We start from the raw sequence: 20,952 nt of genomic DNA, 5'->3' as shown, positions 1-20,952 counted from the left end.
AACTATGCAGATGACACAAATCTACATCTCCTCCCCTGTTCTCTCCTCCTCCTTCCAGGCTCGTATCTCCTCCTGCCTCCAGGACGTCTCCACCTGGATGTCTGCCCACCACCTAAAACTCAACATGTCCAAAACTGAGCTCATCTTCCCTCCCAAGCCCTGTCCTCTTCCTGACTTCCCTGTCACTGTGGATGGTACGACCATCCTTCCAGTCTCACAGGCCCTCAACCTTGGTGTCATCCTTGACTCAGCTCTCTCATTCACCCCACACATCCAATCCGTCACCAACACCTGCCGGTCTCATCTTCACAATATCGCCAAGATCCGTCTTTTCCTCTCCATCCAAACTGCTATCGTGCTGGTACAAGCTCTCATAATATCCCAATTGGATTATTGTGTCAGCTTCCTCTCTGATCTCCCTTCCTCCTGTCTCTCCCCACTCCAGTCTATTCTTCCTTCTGCTGCCCGGATCATCTTCGTACAAAAACGCTCTGGGCGTGTCACTCCCCTCCTCAAAAAACTCCAGTGGTTGCCTATCAACATTCGCACGAAACAAAAACTCACTCTTGGCTTCAAAGCTCTCCATCACCTTGCCCCCTCCTACCTCACCTCCCTTCTCTCTTTCTACTGCCCACCCCATACACTCCGCTCCTCTGCCACTCACCACCTCACTGTCCCGCGTTCATGCCTATCCTGCCGTCAACCCCTGGCTCATGTCCTACTGCTGTCCTGGAATGTCCTCCCTCCTCTCCTCTGCCAAACTAATTCTCTTCCCTTCTTCAAAGCCCTACTGAGAGCTCACCTCCTCCGGGAGGCCTTCCCAGAATGAGCCCCCCTTTCCCTCTGCTCCCCGTCTCCTCCCCCTCACCCTCTGCTCTTCCCCCTTCCCCTCCCCTCAACACTGTGCTCATTGGTATATATTATTTATTACCCTATTCATTTTGTTAATAAGGTGTATATCTACTTGATTCTATTTATCTTGATGATGTTGTCTTTTGTTTTGTTCTGTTTTGCTTTGCTGTCTGTCTTCCCAGTTTAGACGGTAAGCCCATCATTGGGCAGGGATTGTCTCTATCTGTTGCCTAATTGTACATTCCAAGCACTTAGTACAGTGCTCTGCACATAGTCAGCACTCAATAAATACTATTGAATGAGTGATTGAAACGGCAAGACACCCAATTGTGCCTTTTCACCCCACTGCTTTCCAAGCATTCTAACTCAGCTTTGAGGGCACTATTTTGTTTTCCTTTAAATAATCTTCATATAAATATCAGGTAAGTTAAACTTTTTGACAGTCTTGCTGCTACAGTCCTTGTATGCAAATTGGAGATCAATAAATCAATCAATCATGTTTATTGAGTGCTTACTGTGTGCAGAGCTCTGTACTAAGCACTTGGGAGAGTACAATATAATAGAGTTGGTATATAGGGAGATTGTCAAAGACTAACAGGATGCTGAAGCAATTGAAGTATTATGTCATCTAGTATTAGTTTTTGAGGCCAAATCACTTACACAGGTGCTTAACTGATTATTAAAATCTTCAGAGTTAATCATTCAATGGTATTTCTTGAACACTTACTGTGTGCAGAGTACTGTACTAAGTGTTTGGAAATATACAACAGATTTGGTAGACATGACCCTTGCTCCTCAAGGAGACAGACATTAAAATAAATTACAGAGAGGGGTAGCAGAGGATAAAGATATTTGCATAAGTGCTGTGGTGCTGGGGGTGGGGTGCATATTTAAATGATTAAGGGGTACAGACCCAAGTGCATAGGCAGTGCAGAAGGGAGGGCGAATAGTGTGGGGAAAAAAAGAGGTCGTTCATGGAAGTTTTCTTGGAGGAGATGTGATTTTAGTAGTTTTTTGAAGACAAAGAGAATGGTGGTCAGATGAAAATGACAGAAATTCCAGACTAGAGGGAGGGCGTGAGCAAGGGATCAGCAGCAAGAGAGATGAGATTGAGGCACAGTGTATAGTTTGGTGATAGAGGAGTGAAGTATTTGCTCTGGGTTGTAGCAGGAGATTAGTACCCGTTGGGTAGGAGCGGGAGGGTCAACTGAGTGCCTTGAAGCTGATGGTAAGGAATTTCTGGTTAATGCAGAGGTGGATGGGCAGGCAACCAGTGCATGCTTTTATGGAGTGGGGAGACATGGCCTGAATTTTTTTTTAGAATATTGTTTTCCACAGCAGAATGAAGTATGGACTGGAGAGGGGAGAGACTGGAGCAGGGAGGTCAGTGAGGAGCCTGATGGATCAGCACTTTGAATCAGTTAACCTATCAATTGTATTTATTGAGTGCTTCCTCTGTGCAGGGCACTATACTAAGCACTTGAAAGAGTAAAACCCAAAAATATGAGAGACACATTCCCTGTCCAAAATGAGCTTACAGTCTAGAGGGACTGCATAAGAAGGGCTGGATTCTAGAGATGTGTTGTGAAGGTAGAAATGACAGGATCTGGTGACAGACTGACTATGTGGGTTGAACAAGAAAGATGAGTCAAGGATAATTCCAACATTATGGGCTTGTGTGACAGGGAGATAGTGGTGCTGTCTACAGTGATGGGAAAGTTGCAGGGAGTTTGGATGCGGAGATGAGGAGTTCTGTTTTAGACATGTTGTGTTTGAGGTGTCAGTGGGACATTCAAGTAGAGAGGTCCAGAAAGCAGGAGGAAATGTGAGACTGGAGGAGAGAGGGAAGAGGTGGAATGGTAGATTTGGGAATCATCGGCATAGGGGTGGTAGTTGAAGTCATGGGAGTGAACGAGTTCTCCAAGGGAGTGGGTGTCAATGGAGAATAAAAGGGGACTCAGAACTAGCTATGCCCAGTGTCTTGATGGCTAACTGGTCAAAAGTATCAGGGAAATAAATAGTGCTTGATTAACTGACCAATCCCTATTTCATCCTTCATTATAATAGTAATAATAGTAATGAGTGGTATTTGTTAAGTGCTTATTATGTGCCAAGCACAGCACTAAGCACTGGAGTAGATACAAGATAACCAGGTTGGACACAGTCCCTTACCCACTTGGGGCTCACAGTCTAAGGGGCAGGGATAGCAGGAATGTAATCTCTAGTTTACAGATGAGGAAACTGAGACATTGAGAAGGTAAGTGATTTGCCCAAGGTCACAAAACAGGCAAACTGCAGATTGGGATTAGAACCCAAGTCTCCTGACTCCCAATCCCATGGTCAAAACTGTCCATCACCATCCTTTCAAATTTCTTAAGTCCCAAATCCTCCAGAAAGCTAAACCCAAGTAAGTGGAAATGAAGTATTGATTTTCTTCCTTCCCCTATTCCAATAGACAAGACATTCATTTGATTTCACAAAACAAGGCCCACTAGCAATAAAGATCATATATATTGTAAACTCTCATATATGACCTTGTGCTCTTCCTATTGTATTGGAAATGTCAAAAGGCCTTCCAGAGAGACAGAATGTTCAGCACAATGTCTCTTTTAAAATGTACTAATCAATCAATCGGATTTCTTTCTTGAGCACTTATTGTGTGCAGAGCACTGTTCTAAGCACTTGGGAAAGTACAATATAACAATATAACAGAGTTGGTAGATACGTTCCCTTCCCACATCGAGCTTACAGTCTAGTGGGGGAGACTAGAAGAAATGTTCAGGCTGCACCAGATAGTGATCAACTCCATGTCACTTCTTCTACTTCTTCAGCATCCCTATCCCTAGCTCCCTTGACTGCGGATCTCTCAAGTACTTAGTACAGTGATCTGCACACAGTAAGTGCTCAATAAATATGACTGAATTGAATAAACAGGATATGTTTTTCTCCTCTTCCCCAGATGCCCTGGGACTTCAGTTCTCAGCTCTCCTGCCTCCCTACCTATTTCCTCCTCTTCTCCACTCCTTTTCCTCTTCCTTTCCTTATCCTCTCCCTCTTTCTCTTTCCCCTACTGCTCCCGTGGCCTAGACAATCATTACTTGGGCATCATCTCCAAGTCAATCAGGATGCTTGGCAATGCCCCTGATTGTGACTTTCTATTCAATAAAGTAAGAACCATATCTATACAGCATCTTTAAAGGTGAGTTTTTAACACTTACTACCTGCTAATAATGAGGATGCAGTATGACCTAATGGTCAATGAGTTAAATGACCTGTCTGCCATATGACCTTGGGCAACTCACTTAACTTGTCTGTGCCTCAGTTTCTGCATCTGAAAAATGGGGATTCAAAGCCCATTCTCCCTCCTGCTTAGATTGTGAGTCCCATATGGGACATGATTATCTTGTATCTGCCCCAGTGCTCAATTCATTCATTCATTCATTAAATAGTATTTATTGAGTGCTTACTAGGTGCAGAGCACTGTACTAAGAGCTTGGAATGTACAATTCGGCAACAGATAGAGACAATCCATGCCCATTGACGGGTTACAGTCTAATCAGGGGAGACAGACGGACAAAAACAAGACAACTTAAACACAATAAATAGAATCAAGGGGATGTACATCTCATTAACAATATAAATAGGGTAATAAAAATATATACAAATGAGCACAGTGCTGAGGGGAGGGGAAGGGAGGGGGGAGGAGCATAGGGAAAGGGGGGAAAGGGGGCTTAGCTGAGGGGAGGTGAAGGGGGGAAGGGGGAGGGAGCAGAAGGCGGAGGTGGAGCAGAGAGGGAGCAGAGGGAAAAGGGGAAGCTCAGTCTGGGAAGGCCTCTTGGAGGAGGTGGGCTCTCAGTAGGGCTTTGAAGAGGGGAAGAGAGTTAGTTTGGCGGAGAAGAGGAGGGGGAGCGTTCCCAGACAGCGGTAGGACGTGGGCCAGAGGTCGACGGCAGAATAGGTGTGAACAAAGGACAGTGAGGAGGTGAGCGGAAGAGGAGTGGAGTGTACAGGGTGGGCAGTAGAAAGAGAGAAGGGAGGAGAGGTAGGAGGGGGCAAGGTGATGGAGAGCCTTGAAGCCCAGAGTGAGAAGGTTTTGTTTCGTGCGGAGGTTGATAGGCAACCACTGGAGGATTTTAAGAAGGGGAGTGACATGCCCAGAGCGTTTCTGCAGGAAGATGATCCGGGCAGCGGAATGAAGAATAGACTGGAGCGGGGAGAGACAGGAGGAAGGGAGCTCAGAGAGAAGGCTGACAACATAATCCAGTTGGATATTATAAGAGCTTTTACCAGTAAGATAGCCGTTTGGATGGAGAGGAAAGGGCGAGTTGGCGATATTGTAAAGGTGAGACCGGCAGGCATTGGTGACGGATTGGATTTGTGGGGTGAATGAGAGAGCTGAGTCAAGGATGACACCAAGGTTGCGGGCCTGTGAGACTGGAAGGATGGTCGTACCATCCACAGTGACAGGGAAGTCAGGACAGGGCTTGGGAGGGAAGATAAGGAGCTCAGTTTTGGACATGTTGAGTTCTGGGGGCGGGCAGACATCCAGGTGGAGACATCCTGGAGGCAGGAGGAGATACGAGCCTGAAGGGAGCGGGAGAGGACAGGGGAGGAGATGTAGATTTGTGTGTCATCTGCATAGAGATGATAGTTGAAGCCATGGGAGCGAATGAGTTCACCAAGGGAGTGAGTGGAAATGGAGAACAGAAGAGGGCCAAGAACTGACCCTTGAGGAACTCCAACAGTTAAAAGATGGGAGGGGGAGGAGGCGCCTGTGAAGGAGACCGAGAATGACCGGCCAGAGAGATAAGAGGAGCACCAGGAGAGGACGGAGTCCGTGAAGCCAAGGTGAGATAAGGTGTGGAGGTGGAGGGGATGGTCGACAGTGTCAAAGGCAGCTGAGAGGTGAAGGAGAATTAGAATGGAGTAGGAGCCATTGGATTTGGCAAGAAGGAGGTCATGGGTGACCTTAGAGAGAGCAGTCTCAGTAGAGTGGAGGGGACGGAAGCCAGATTGGAGGGGGTCCAGGAGAGAATGGGAGTTAAGGAATTCTAAGCAGCGAGTGTAGACGACTTGTACTAGGATTTTGGAAAGGAAGGGTAGTAGGGAGATAGGGCGATAACTGGAAGGGGAAATGGGGTCGAGAGAGGGTTTTTTAAGATGGGGGAGACATGGGCATGTTAGAAGGCAGAGGGGAAGATGCCATTGGAGAGTGAGTGGTTAAAGGTAGAAGTTAAGGAGGGGAGGAGGGAAGGCGCGATGGTTTTTATAAGGTGAGCGGGAATGGGGTGTGAAGGACAGATGGAGGGGGTGGCACTTGTGAGGAGGGAGGAGATCTCCTCTGAAGATACTGCAGGGAAGGATGGGAAAGTAGGGGAGAGGATTGAGGGAGTGGAGGCAGAATGGGGAGGGGTGACTTTGGGGAGCTCAGACCTGATTGTGTTAATTTTTGTGATGAAGTAGGTGGCCAGATTGTTGGGGGTGAGGGATGAGGAACGGGGAGGAACAGGGGGCTGGAGGAAAGAATTAAAATTCCGGAACAATTGGCAGGGTGACGGGCATGGGTGTCAATGAGGGAAGAAAAGTAGTTTTGCCTGGCGGAGGAGAGGGCAGAGTTAAGGCAGGAAAGGATAAAGCTCAACATAGTGCTTGGCATATAGTAAGCACTTAAATGCCACAGTTAATATCATTATTATAATGTTGATGATGAAGTTATTTAAATTTAATGAACTGAAAATTCATTCAAGAAAGCTCGCTGCAAGAGAATACTCAGCCACCTGAAATATGCTCTGCTTTCTACCACCAAGCAAAACACTAGAGATTCCCAGTTAGAATGTGCTCTCCTTGAGGTCAGGGAACTACTTGTGCCTTAATATAATAATAATTGTGGCATTTCCTAAGCCCTTACTATGTATCAGCACTGTAGTAAACACTGGGGTAGATATAGAATAAGCAGATCAGACATGGTCCCTGTCTCAGATGGGGCTCACAGTCAAAGAGGAAGAGAGAATAGTTATTTAATCCCCATTTTACAGATCAAACAATCAATGGTATTTATTGTGGAATGACTAAGCACTTAGGAAGGGCCAATATAATAGAGTTGGTAGAGATGATCCCTGTCCATAATAAGTTTACAGCTTACAGGAGGATATAACCATTAAAATAAATTAGAGTTTGGGGAAATATTTGTTAAGCACTTACTATGTGCAAAGCACTGTTCTAAGCACTGGGGGATACAAGGTGATCAGGTTGTCCCATGTGGGGCTCACAGTTTTCATCCCCATTTGACAGATGAGGTAACTGAGGCACAGAAGTTAAGTGACTTGCCCAAGGTCACACAGCTGACCAGCGGCAGATCCGGGATTAGAACCCGTGACCTCTGACTCCCAAGCCCGCGCTCTTTCCACTGAGCCACATTGCTTCTCTATAGAGTATAATCAATCAATGGCATTTATTGAGGACTTACTGTGTGAAGAACACTGTACTAAGCACTTGGTAGAGCACAATATAACAGAGTTGGTAGATTCATTCCCTGCTCACAAGAAGCTTACAGTCTAGAGTCTAGTTTATCTGTAAATAAATTACAGATATTTACATTAGTGCTGTGAGGTTAGGGTGAGTATCAAAGTTTTTAAGCAGTACACAGCCATGTGCATAGGTGATGCATAGGGGAAGGCGGAGAGGAAATGAGGGCTTAGTCGGGGAAGGCCTCTTGTACGAGATGTGATTTTACAAGGGTTTTGAAGTTGGGGAGAGTGATAGTCTGTTGGATATGAGGGGTGAGGGAGTTCCAGTCCAGATGGAGAAAGTAAGGAAGGGACTGGCGGTGAGATAGACGAAACTGAGACAAAGAGAATAGTTGGCATTAGAGAACTGAAGTGTGCAGATAGGGTTGTAGTAGGAGATCAGCAAGGTAAGATATAAGGGAGAGAGCTGATTGAGTGCCTTAAAGTCAGTGGAAATGGGATGACGCAATAATCAAGACAGGAAAGGATAAGTGTTTGGTTCAGCATGGATGGAGAGAAAGGACATAACCATTGCATTAAATAATTATCCATCCCATCCCTAGGTGGCCAATTATACACTGTGCCACTTGCTCCTCCCTCCCCCAAAAGGCTGGAAAGAGTCCTGCTTTTGGTAATCATGGTGGCTACAGGGAAAGTCCAAGGAGACAACAGAGTAGAGCTGGGAAGCAGCTGCAGGAAAACCTGAGTTATCGCAGAAGGAAAATGAAGTAAGCAGCCTTGGCCACTGGCTCCATGGAGGTCCTGTCACTGTTTCTTTTTTCTGCTAGCCCCAGGAAGACAGGGTGGGAACTCTTGAGGAGTACAGTGGCAACTGCCCTCGACTGCAGCTGTTTGTTACCTCCCCTTCTGCTTCTGCTCAACTCTAGGCCAAAACCAACTGCCTCGATGAGGATGTGTGTGCCTGCAGCCTCTGTCTCCATCTCTCCATCTGTCTCAATCTCTGTTAATCTTTCCCTTCAGTTTCCCTGTCACATGATTGAACTATTTTTTAATGGTATTTGTTAAACTCTTACTATGTACCAGGCACTGCACTAAGCACTGGGGTAGATTCAAACCTATTAGGTTGGATACAATCCATGTCCCATGTGGGGCTCACAATCTGACTCCCCTTTTTACAGATGAGGTAATTGAATCTCAGAGAAATTAAGTGATTTGCCCAAGATGATACAGCAGGCGAGTGATGGATCTGGATTAGAACCCAGGTCACCCAGGTCCTCTGACTCCCAGGCTCATGCTCTTTCCACTAGGCTATGTTGCTTCTCATATTGACCGCACCTTCTTGAATCCCCTTACCCATATTGGTCTTAGAAAAATCTGATCACTTTACAAGTGAATACACTGCTAACCAACTCTCAGAGGAATTTTGGGTAACCTTTAATTGGGTCAGGATCACAAAATAGGATACAAAGATAATTAATGAAGGAGATGAACTAAGTCTCACCAGATAGATTATAGTGTGCAAGTACAGTAGAGGTGCAAGTATGTACTCCTGGGGCTGCTGAGAGCAGCCTGTTAGTTCTACCTTCATAACATCTCTAGAATCCACTCCTTCTCCACCTGAAATGCTGCCATGCTGATCCAAGCATTTATATCCCACTTCTACTATTGCATCAGCCTCCTTGCTGACTCCCCTGTCTCCAGTCTATCCCCTCTCCAGTCCATACTTCACTCTGCTGCTCGGATCTTTTTTCTAAAAAACACACTCTACTCATGGTTCCCCACCCCTCAAAAACCTCCAGTGATTGCCCATCCATCCCTGCATCTAAGAGAAACACCTTACTATCAAGTTCAAGGCACTCAATCAGCTCTCTCCTTCCTCTTTTACTACAACTCAGCCCTCATACTTCACTCTAACACTAATCTACTTTCTGTGTCTTGATCTGGCCTCTCTTATCATCAACCACTTACTCACACCCTCCTTTCTTCCTGGAACTTCCTTCTGCTTCACAGAGGACAGACCACCTCCCTCCCCATCTTCAAAGGCCTCCTAAAGGCCTATCTCCTTTAGGACACCTTCCCTGACTAACCTCAAGTGAGTAGGTGATGCAGAAAGGAGGGACAATAGGGTGAGAAGCTGAGAGGTTAGTCAGAGAAGGCATGCTGGAGGTATGATTTCAGTAGGGCTTTGAAGATGGGGAGAGTGATGGTCTCTCGGATATAAACGGGGAGGGAGGATGATTATTATTAATATTATTATGGTATTTGTTAAGAACTTACTATGTGTCAAGCACTGTTCTAAGTGCTGGGATAGATCCAAGTTAATCAGGTTGGATACATTCCCTGTCCTACATGGGGCTCACAGTCTAAGTAGGAGGGAAAACAGATACTGAGTCCCCATTCTACAGTTGAGGAAACTGAAGCACAGAGAAGTGAAATGACTTGCTCAAGGTCACACAGCAAGCAACTGGCAGCACCAGGATTAGAACCCAGTTCCCCTGATTCCCAGGCCTGTGCTCCGAAGGGTAAATGGCAAGAGAGATGAAAGCAAGGTACACTGACTAGTATGGCACTGAAGAGCAAAGTGTGCAGGTTGGCCTGTAGTGTGAAAGGAGCAAGGATTAAGTAAATGTGCAGAGAGTTGATTGGGTGACAAAGCTAATGATGAGGAGTTTCTGCTTAATGCAGTGCTGCATTGGTAACTACTGGAATTTTTGGAGGAATGGAGATATGTGCACAGAATGAAGTTTTAGAAAAATGATTCAGGCAGCAGAGTGCAGTAGGGACTGGAGAGGGGAGAAGTTAGGAGGCTGATGCAGTAGTCAAGATGGGATGTGGCAAGTGCTTGGATCAGGTGGTAGCAGTTTGGATGGAGGGGAAAGGGCGGATTGTAGAGATGTTACGAAGATAGACCCTGCTGGGAGTATAGCATCGGTCAAGGTGTGTCTATGATAACACAAATTTTCCTTAACATGGAGTTTGTCTGGAATAGAACCCCCCCCTTAACTGAATGCATTCTTAACGGCTACTAATAGCTACGTTTCCCATTCATTCCAGATCCCCAGTCCTCATTCCAGCAAAAGCCCAAGATGACTTACAGACCTACAGGTCAACAGACCCTGAAGGTCAAACAGATTCAAACAGACAATCTGTTTGACCAACTGGGATAGCAAACACACAGCTGAAGGCCCCTCAATGGTAGCTAATGCCTAATCTTTAGGTTTAATCTGTCAAAGTTCACAAATCCAGGCTTGTTCTTTTGTATTTGGCCAAATGATATGTAGTGTTTGCAAAAATTCCCTCACATTTGGTGTTTTCCATAAGGCCACAGAGTAGTCTTCAAAGATTCTGCAAATAATTCTCTGGGTCTGTGTAAAAAGCCCCAAATCCTCTAGAACATTTGCATGGATTCATTTCTGGCTCCCGGTGAAAGAACATAAATGGTCATGGCTCTCGGTGCTCATTAAGTGTTCCACCTTTGTGACTTCAAATATGTCCCAAACAAAAATAAAGAGTAACTCAGCACTTAGCTACGTTTCTTTAGATTTTTGTTTCTTAGAAACTTTGGGGAGTCTGGAGGGTAGCTTGTTGAAAGGAAACAGGGGTTGTGATGATTCTAAGGCAATCCTATAGGCCATTTGAGGAAAACCAAAGTATATCAGCATTAAAAGCTAAATGTAAAACACTTCAAGGGACGCCCAAGTGGGAAAAGTGCACAAACGTATACAATATTAACAAAGTAATTTCACGGAATTGTTGAAGGAAACATTTTCACTCATTAATAAGGCCCCAGAAGTCCTAATTCATATCCTAATAAATGCAGATTACCAAGTCTCTTCACGTACATAATCATGAAGCCTAATTCCTTATGAAAAGAGCTGGGACAGCAACAGTTTCTGCAAAATCAAGTAGTTTTCAAAATTTAAAACCCAATCACATGCCTCACACGAGCTCCGGATAGATCAATTTTAGCATGTTTAAAAGTACTTCCATTTATTTTTAAACATAGAGTGAAGATGATTTTTATTTTAGCTAGATAAAATCTAAAATCAAAAGCAGTCAATCAAATCTTTGATGTGGCAAACCCCTTTTGTTTTGTTCTTCGGCACACATTTGTCAACTTTAAGGATTGCATAGCTATACTAATTTCATTAAGAACAAACTGTAAATTCTCTTTTCCCCTTTCTCTTTCCAGTCCACCACTTTTGCAGGCTTTTCTCTTCTTTGAAACATTATGCAAAAGATACTTCTAATGGCCATTCATTCACCAAACCCTGACTACTTTGTTTAATGCCAAAGCTTGTTAACAAGCTGAATGGTGTACAGTTTAATGTAATGCAGATCTGATTAGAAAACAGCGAGTAGACTCCTAAGGAGGTGGAATATTTATTGTATCATATTTCACTTTCTCACACAATGCCACCTTTCAAAAGCCAGTTTATCCCCAAAACACTGCACCAAGCAATGATTCTTATATGATTTTCATTTTTAAGACCACAGCTGTAGTGTATACTAGCATTAGGGTGCTTTAGAGCAAGCAATGTATAATCACATCAAATCCACACTATTAAGCAAATAATGGGCTTCATTCTCCCCAGTGCACAAGTCACTCCCTGATAGAAAGTTAGGCACTAACAGAGATGCATTAACTGTTTCAGGCCTAAAGGGGACCATTGATTTGCAAAAATAACACAGCAGAGCAATGGTATATTTACATTATAGAGCTACAGATTTTCAAATGTTTCCCTAGTGGCCTAGAAGAGTTAAGGCACTCCTTAAATACCTAACTTGCCACTAGATTGAGACACACAGAGAATAATCTGGTTCATTATATCTCTTCATTTGTCAAGGCAAACTAGTAACTTTTAATGACGTCACCATCAACACCACAATACCCCACCCTCGGTGCATTTACATACCACTTCTCTTTCTAACAAGGAACTTCAGACTGAAATGGGTGCAATTATTTCTTAGGCACATAACAACAAGAGGTGGGAAGGGTCAAGTTGGTAATAATAATAACAATAATAATAATTGTGGTATTTGTTAACTGCTTACTATGTTCCAAGCACTGCACTAAGCACTGGGGTAGATACAAGACAAACAGGTCCCACCTGGGGTGCTCAATCTACATAAGGAAGAGAAAAGGTATTAAATCCCCATTTTACAGTTGAGGAAACTGAGGCACAGAGAAGCTAAGTGACTTACCCAAGGTCACACAGCAAGTAGAGAAGCAGCGTGGCTCAGTGGAAAAAGCGCGGGCTTTGGAGTCAGAGGTCATGAGTTCGAATCCCAGCTCTGCCACTTGTCAGCTGTGTGACTGTGGGCGAGTCACTTCACTTCTCTGTGCCTCAGTTCCCTCATCTGTAAAATGGGGATGAAGACTGTGAGCCCCACGTGGGACAATCTCATTCCCCTGTGTCTACCCCAGCGCTTAGAACAGTGCTCTGCACATAGTAAGTGCTTAACAAATACCAACATTATTATTATTATTAAGTAAGTGGTGGAGTCAAGATTAGAACCCAGGTCCTCTGACTCACAGGTCTGTGCTCTTTCCACTAGGCCATGCTGCTCCTCCTAGGATTTTTGTATTTTATTGATCAATTATGGGATTTATAAAATACTTGCTGTGTGCATCACTGAGGTAGATATATGATTATCAGAATGACAGTAACAGTTATTAGCCTCATTGGGATTACCTAAATGCCTGGTATAATATTGATCAATTATGGTATTTATTAAATATTTTCTATGTACTAAGCACATGAGCAAGACTGAGCTCCTCATCTTCCCTCCCAAACCTGGTCCTCTCCCAGACTTCCCTATTACCGTGGATGGCACGACCATCCTTCCCGTCTCTCGGGCCCGCGATCTCGATGTCAACCTTGACTCGTCTCTCTCGTTCACCCCACGCATCCTATCCATTACCAAGACCTGCCGGTTTCACCTTTACAATATCGCCAAGATCCGCCCTTTCCTCTCCACCCAAACGGCTACCTTACTATTACGGGCTCTCGTTGTATCCCGGCTAGACTACTGTGTCAGCCTTCTCTCTGATCTCCCTTCCTCCTCTCTCGCCCCGCTCCGGTCTATTCTTCACTCCGCTGCCCGGCTCATCTTCCTGCAGAAACGATCTGGGCGTGTCACTCCCCTTCTTAAACAACTCCAGTGGTTGCCTATCAACCTCCGCTCCAAACAAAAGCTCCTCACTCTAGGCTTCAAGGCTCTCCAACACCTTGCCCCTTCCTACCTCTCCTCCCTTCTCTCTTTCTACCGCCCACCCCGCACGCTCCGCTCCTCCGCCACCCACCTCCTCACCGTCCCTCGGTCTCGCCCATCCCGCCGTCGACCCCTGGGCCACGTCCTCCCGCGGTCCTGGAACGCCCTCCCTCCTCACCTCCGCCAAACTGATTCTCTTCCCCTCTTCAAAACCCTACTTAAAACTCACCTCCTCCAAGAGGCCTTCCCAGACTGAGCTCCTCTTCTCCCTCTACTCCCTCTACCACCCTCCCCTTCACCCCTCCGCAGCTTAACCCTCTTTTCCCCCCATTTCCCTCTGCTCCTCCTCCTCTCCCTTCCCATCCCCACAGCACTGTACTCGTCTGCTCAACTGTATATATTTATTACCCTATTTATTTTGTTAATGAAATGTACATCACCTTGACTCTATTTAGTTGCCATTGTTTTTACGAGATGTTCTTCCCCTTGACTCTATTTATTGCCATTGTTCTCGTCTGTCTGTCTCCCCCGATTAGACTGTAAGCCCGTCAAACGGCAGGGACCGTCTCTATCTGTTGCCGACTTGTTCATTCCAAGCGCTTAGTACAGTGCTCTGCACATAGTAAGCGCTCAATAAATACTATTGAATGAATGAATGAAAGGTAGATACATGATTATCAGAATAAGAGTAAGATCACTGGGATTAGTTCTATGTCTGGTATAGTATGTTTATGCTAATACAAAAGCCAAAATATACAATGCCTGATTTTGCACAGGTCTCATTGATGTGATTTTAAAATCAGGCTTAATTTTAAATGGGCCAATCTTTGCAATTACTTTGAAACTAAGTACAAAATACTCAGTTAAGCACATTTTTTTTAACCTCAACATTACCTTCCCCCAGGGCCTTGGAATAAAATGAATAAAGTCAGTAGTATTCTTACTCTATATTCTTGTATTGAATTGTCATCCTCCCCAAGCAAGGGGCTAATTTCAAGCCTGATGGTTGGACTCTGGCTCTTTAAATTGTGTCATACCAACTCTCACTAAATGCTATATGGATAGTAATTGCAGTTCTGTAATGCAAAAACATATCCATCAGGGTCATTAGGGGCCATTCTCTCCCAGTGCTTAGTACAGTGCTTTGCACACAGTAAGCATTTACTAAATACTGTTACTACTACTACCACTTGGAGAGTTGATGGTGGCTCCAGAGATTTCCCAAATTTTCAGAATTTAGACCAGTGCTTTACAGTGCTCCGCACACAGTAAGTTCTTAATAGATACTACTACTATTAGAACAGAAGTTGAATTTAACGCACAGGAAGAAAAACAGGGAAAATCTAAACCAGATCCAAATATGAGATGCAGCATGGCCTAGAGAAAAAATCATGGGCCTGGGAGTCAGAAAACCTGGGTTCTAATCCTGACTCCACCACTTGTCAACTGTGTGACCTTGGGCAAATCATTTAACTCTCTGCACCTCAGTTACCCCTTCTGTAAAATGGGGGTTAAATCCTACTCCCTCCTACATGCACAGGAATTTTATCCAACCCGATTAACTTGTATCTACCCCAGCACTTAGACCAATGCTTGACACATAGTAAGTGCTTAATAAATGCCATTATCAATGTCTGCACACCTCTAGATATGCAGATTTCAAAACACAAACTACTATGATGGTACAAGCAAAGTTCCTCAGAAGCACAAGTTTTTACCATGGATACTTACAAGTGGCATGAGAGCTGGATCTTCATTAAGGCTATACGGGTGTGTTGCAGGAGGAGGAAAAGGGAGAAAGAGGAAGAAGAGGAGGAAGGAGGAGAGAGGAGGAAGGCAGGAAGAGAGTCTGGTTCATGACCTCTTATTCCCAGGTGAAATGTAGGCTTTCTTCTTCTAAGAAATGTAGTTCTTAGGCCACAGGTGCTGTAATAACAAGTGTTCTACTTCCCCATCAGTTCCTTGACTTTCTCTCTCCCTTCAAAAGAAACCTGAAAATTGCCACAATCAGGCTCCGCCAACAGTGACATAAAAAGCAGCTTTGAAAAAAAAATTAAAGCCACTGTCTTTGGTGGTGGAAATGGAGGGAGTCTTTGAGGGAAAACACAGTTTAGGTATCTCCACGACTACAGAATGAAAATCAGTGTGGGATGCACAGTTTGGTTTTCTCTCTGCAGTTTTCATTCTATTCAGAATTTTCAGCATTCATCCCTCAATTTTTCCTATTACACCCACCTCTCCACACTCCCTTTCCTTGTGGTGTTTTATTCCCGATGCAAAATAATCTGTTAGCCCAATCTTTAGACAAATTACAACCTTACAAATTAGAGAAGCAGCGTGGCTTGGCGGAAAGAGCACGGGCTTTGGAGTCAGAGGTCATGGGTTCGAATCCTGGCTCGGCCACTTGTCAGCTGTGTGACTTTGGGCAAGTCACTTAACTTCTCGGTGCCTCAGTTACCTCATCTGTAAAATGAGGATGAAGACTGTGAGCCCCACGTGGGACAACCTGATTCCCCTGTGTCTACCCCAGCGCTTAGAACAGTGCTCGGCACATAGTAAGCGCTTAACAAATACCAACAACCTATTAAAGGAAATCAAGAATGTGTGGCCCAGAATTACAAGTTCAATCAATCAATCAATTTGATTGCTATGGCTATTGAGGAAAGATGTTTGGCTGTCAAAAATCTTGACTGACACACTGAAACTTTGGTTAGAAAGTGGACAGAAGGAGTCCTAACTCTCTTGTCCAGAAATACAGTTAATTAGTAAGCAAATTGATTTGTACATTTATAGCTTGTTACAAAACTTTCATCAGAAACTGAGTTCAGCTCTCAATACCTGCAGCCTTACAAAATCACAACTCCTAAATCTATTCACTAAACTCCCTGTTTTTAAACCCAAAGGGGGCAAATTTTGTATTTATCAGCAAAACTAATGTTAAAAGGATTATAAAAGGTCTTAAAGTTTCTGAAGCTAATTAATCTGGCTTTCTATTCTTAATCTATGATTCTCTTTAAAAGTCGGGGTTTCTTCTAGTGCTAAGACCATTTCTTAAAGTGCTGTGAATGCCTCTTTTCTATGATATTCAGTCATGTAGGGTATTTATCATTCCATGTAGCATAGACGACTTATGTAAATCCATTTAATTCTAGTGAAATTTTCCTTCATAAATCCCCAATCGCAAAAGACAACTGCTTTTCACTGTAAAAATGAGTGTGTGCCCTCTAAAACCCGATTTAAGTAAGCAGACATTAGCAGGCAGTTATGTTTAAGGTTCTGCAGAGCTTTTCAATACTAAAGCCCATTAAGTACTTAATTGTAGATGATTTCATTTGGAGCATAATCCATGAAGATGCCTTAATCTTTTGTGAGAATTCCCTTGTTGTACACGTAACAATATAGGACCCTTTGCAGGATGGAGAGCCTTATTAATGTACCAGGATTCCAGGTACAAAGGGCCTCAATATGTGGACATAAGGCTGCCATATTTTATTTGGGGGACCCAAATAGGACACAAAAAGGGGCACAGCCAGAGTCCCAGAGTAGATGATCTCCATGACAAGAGCTGGAGAATGTCAACATATCTTTGATGACATGATTTTGGGGGCTCAGAGGAACTATATAAAATGCTCCAGATTATTTGGTGAAACTTAGAGGATGAGGGTGAATCTCACTCACAGAGCACATCTGCACAAGCAACAAATATGCCTTAGCAAAGGAAAAGTTTGTTCCTCATTAGCCAAAATGTTACACAAAACTGTTTCTGTTTCTATATGAATCCATTCTCCATTGGAAGTAATGGATGGAAGCACTTGGTCTACTCTTTCAGGCCAAAATAAAGCTTTTATTGCAGCCATGACAACTTACTTCGATGGTAAAACAATGCTGACTGGCAGAAAAGCTGAAATAAATTCTGAGTAATAAAAATATTTGTTTCTCCAAAACAATAGGCAAGTTAACACAATTTGAGGGTTCTCATGGGCTCTGATAAAATGGTAGTTGCCAGAATTGAAATTGGGTACTACCCCATAGTATTTCCAAGCCAACAACTTATGTTTTCTTTTAATTTTCTTGCTAACCGAGAAAAGAAAGGACTGGGAAACGTGATCTTGACTGGCATTGTTGAGAAAAGGAGATCTTGTAACTCCTATTTATTTTCTCTTAGCAAATCCCTAGTTATCACATCATGGGCTGCGGAAAATCATGTTATTGGTAGACTTCTTTGTTGCGGTGTAAAATTGCAAAATGCTTAATTTGATTTTATCATCCACCCACCTTTTCATTTTATTACTATGTATCCACTTGTATAATGAACATAAAACCAGCATAGTGTGCAGCTATTTGAGATGGTCTGCTACAGTTCATGCCTAACACTGATGGATGCCCATGTCTACCAATTACATATTTATAAGGTCTCCTTCCCTTGTCTTGTGTAGAAGTTATTAAACACCCGTGAGCTGTTTGGGTTGTGCTCAGCACCATGAAACACAGGCAAAAGGCTGCCAGAGTAATCTCAACATGAAACAAAAGCACTTAATTCCTGAAAGACAGACAGGAGTGACCTTATAAACATGTATATAGCACATGAGGCAGCTGGGAACCGAGGAAAAAGGGGAGGGGCGTGGGGGCAGAGACCCAGGAGCCTCCATCCGAAAAGATCAAGAGACAGAATCAAATGAGGCCTTCTTCGAAAACTCAGGATTGAGAACCACATACTCCTGTATAGAGTTGAGGGGAAGGGAAGAGAGAAGCAAAGAGGGACATGGGGATAATAATAATAATAATGTTGGTATTTGTTAAGCACTTACTATGTGCAGAGCACTGTTCTAAGCGCTGGGGTAAACACAGGGGAATCAGGTTGTCCCACGTTGGGGCTCACAGTCTTCATCCCCATTTTACAGATGAGGGAACTGAGGCACAGAGAAGTTGTGACTTGCCCACAGTCACACAGCTGACAAGTGGCAGCTGACAAGGGGATGAGGCAAGTGGAACATATAAAGGAGAGTGAACCACCATGCCATTTTTTAAATCGCGCTGCTGTCCCAGGACAGAGCAGGTTAAAGAAGTGGAAACTCCTAAGTACCCCAGCATTTCACAAGAACCCTAAAGGTAGACCGGCTCTGGCTCTGACAGGAGGGTAGCTTGTTGGACTCTGAATGCAAAACCACAAACCCAAGCTTTGTCTGCCTCCAAATGTCAACCTTAGAGGCTTATTAATAAGAAACATCTGGCTCCTGAAACTTCTTTACACAATGCAGGCAGTGGTGGATTTGTGGTCTGAAGAAGAAAACAGTCATTGGAACTGAAATTAAAAACACAATAGGAAAACACAAACTACTCAAGTAAACAGTAAACATTTGGGCAAATGTTGGGAAAAATAAATCACATTTCAAACCTGAAGTTTAAAAGGGAAAAAGTGTACTGTGGCACAATTCTACAGAAAAGAAAGAAATCAAATTATCTGCAACCACAAAGGTAAATGCATACTTCATGTGGCTCTACTGCATCTCTTGTGTCTAGCTATGTCCACATTTGATACTTGTAGCAGATGAGTTTCTGCTTTTAAAAGTACAGCATCTACATTCTTTCCACATACTTGTGGGGGTAGTTTTTTTTTTCCTGGTGTCACTACCGTGTGATGGGAAAAACATATTCAAGGCTTCCTACCTCCATTTATGCAAGGCAAAGCCAGGACACTGGTCACCACACGCATTGCAAGGCTGTCCTCTTTCGGGTTCTCCCAGGGCCGTCAGCTTCAAAACAAAAGACACACGGCACACAAACTCATATGTGAAAAGACGCCACCACTCCAAAATACAAAACGTCTGAAAACAAATGAGAAAATGATTGTGCAGATGGCCAGAGAAAACCAAAATTGCCTTTTCATTGTATTCCCTTTACTAACACTGAATACAATTCATCAAATGGACCATTCCTTGCTAACAAAGTTGGGGTGCGACGACGTGAATGGACACAAAGTGCTGGACAGCTGGCTACCTAAGAGGGCCCATTTCACCACCCAAAATGGACCTTTCATGAACCATCACATCAAGAAATAATCATGCCTACAGCTTTGGGTTCCCAAGCACCTTATTTTATTTGTATTTCCTAGGAAAAAAAAAAAACAGAAAGCAAGTCTCGCTTTCTCTGAATGCCATTTCCATTTCATTGTGTATCTAAGGGGAAGTGATTTTCCTAAAGAAATAAAATCAGATATTGGAGTACATCTAGGAGGGAGTAAGCATGAGCATTGTGCTTGATACAGAAGGTCAATCCCGGGCGGTCTTTGTCCTAGGATCTCGGGCAGGGCTGCTCTTAGTTTGGGGCTTTCCAAGCTAACAGAAGATGGAGACTCTCCTCTGGGTACTCATGAAAGGTGCAGCTAGGCCCCTGGGCAGCAGGATTGCGGTTCCAGGTGCCCCTGCCCGATAAGTAGGGAGGGCAGCTCAGCCCCCTGCGGAAAAGGCACTTGTGTCTTCGGGCCCCGGGTGTAAAGCAGATCGCCCTATCGGGGTTTGGGACAGCGGGGCTAGAACCGGGGTGGGTGGTCTTGACTCTCGTGAACCCACGAGATCCCGCTGGAGCGGTCCGTCCTCCGAGAAGGGCACACCCAGCCGCCGAGCGCCCCGCCGTCACCTGGGGGCACAGGTGCCCGCTCCCCATGCACTCCTCCCCACCACCCCCCTCGGGCTTGGACTGCCCTCTGGCACGGAACGGAGACCCCCGCCCCGTACCCCCGTCGGGGCTGTGCTCGGGGAGGGAAGAGCAAGGAGCTCCGGCGGGGGTCGGGGAGGGACGGCGCAGAACGATCGCGGCTCCGGGGGTTCGAGGGGAGGGCGAGGGGACGCTGGCTGGCCGCTACTCACGGATCTGCTGGACAGCCTTTTCCGGGAGCTCCGGCTGAACATGGCAGGCAACCTTTCTCCCCCTTCCCCTCTCGCTCAAGGCTGGAGCCCGCTCCTCTTCCCGGCCCACTACCGCCCAAGCCAACTCCTCCGAAGTGCAGTGCAGTGCTGTGCTCGGCTGGGTTGGGCTGGGCTGGGACCCGCGCTGCTGGCTCGGGCTACTGCTCGTTCCTTCCGTCCTTCTTCTTCTCCCCGGCTCCCGGCTCGCTTCCTTCTCCTCTTCCTCCTCCTTTTCCTCCTCTTCCTCTTCTTCCTCCTCCTCCTTATTTCCTTCTCCTCCTCTCGCTTTCTCTCTCCCGTTCCCTCCCTTTCTCGCTCCCTTCTCTTTTCTCTCCCCTCCTCTTCTCCTCCCCCCGCCCACCCCCCGGCTGTCTCTGGTCCCTCCCTCTCCCGGCATCTCCCCCCTCCCCTTATCTCTCCGTCCCCCCCCCCCCCCCCATCCTCTCATCCTCCCCTTGGCTCACTCCTGACTTAGCTTCCTCTCTCACCTCCCGGCTGTATTCACGTTCCCT

At 45.0% G+C, this 20,952-nt stretch overlaps 1 protein-coding gene across 1 annotated transcript in view; it reads right to left on the bottom strand.

Annotated features, from left to right (window-relative positions):
• PRICKLE2 (prickle planar cell polarity protein 2) overlaps positions 1-20,670 on the bottom strand; it is a 278,984-nt gene extending 258,314 nt beyond the window's left edge. Inside the window, exons 1-2 of the mRNA XM_029050890.1 lie at positions 20,402-20,670; positions 19,203-19,288 (exon numbers count right to left, since the gene is read on the bottom strand). Coding sequence (XP_028906723.1) covers positions 19,203-19,288; positions 20,402-20,443 — 128 coding nt within the window. The 5' untranslated portion in view covers positions 20,444-20,670. The remainder of the gene's footprint in view (positions 1-19,202; positions 19,289-20,401) is intronic.
• Between the last annotated feature and the right edge of the window lie 282 nt (positions 20,671-20,952).

The sequence above is a fragment of the Ornithorhynchus anatinus genome, chromosome X1, assembly GCF_004115215.2.
Source record: "Ornithorhynchus anatinus isolate Pmale09 chromosome X1, mOrnAna1.pri.v4, whole genome shotgun sequence".
Lineage (NCBI taxonomy): Eukaryota > Metazoa > Chordata > Mammalia > Monotremata > Ornithorhynchidae > Ornithorhynchus > Ornithorhynchus anatinus.
Note: the sequence above shows the minus strand (reverse complement) of the source record. Positions and strands in the feature narration are given on the sequence as shown.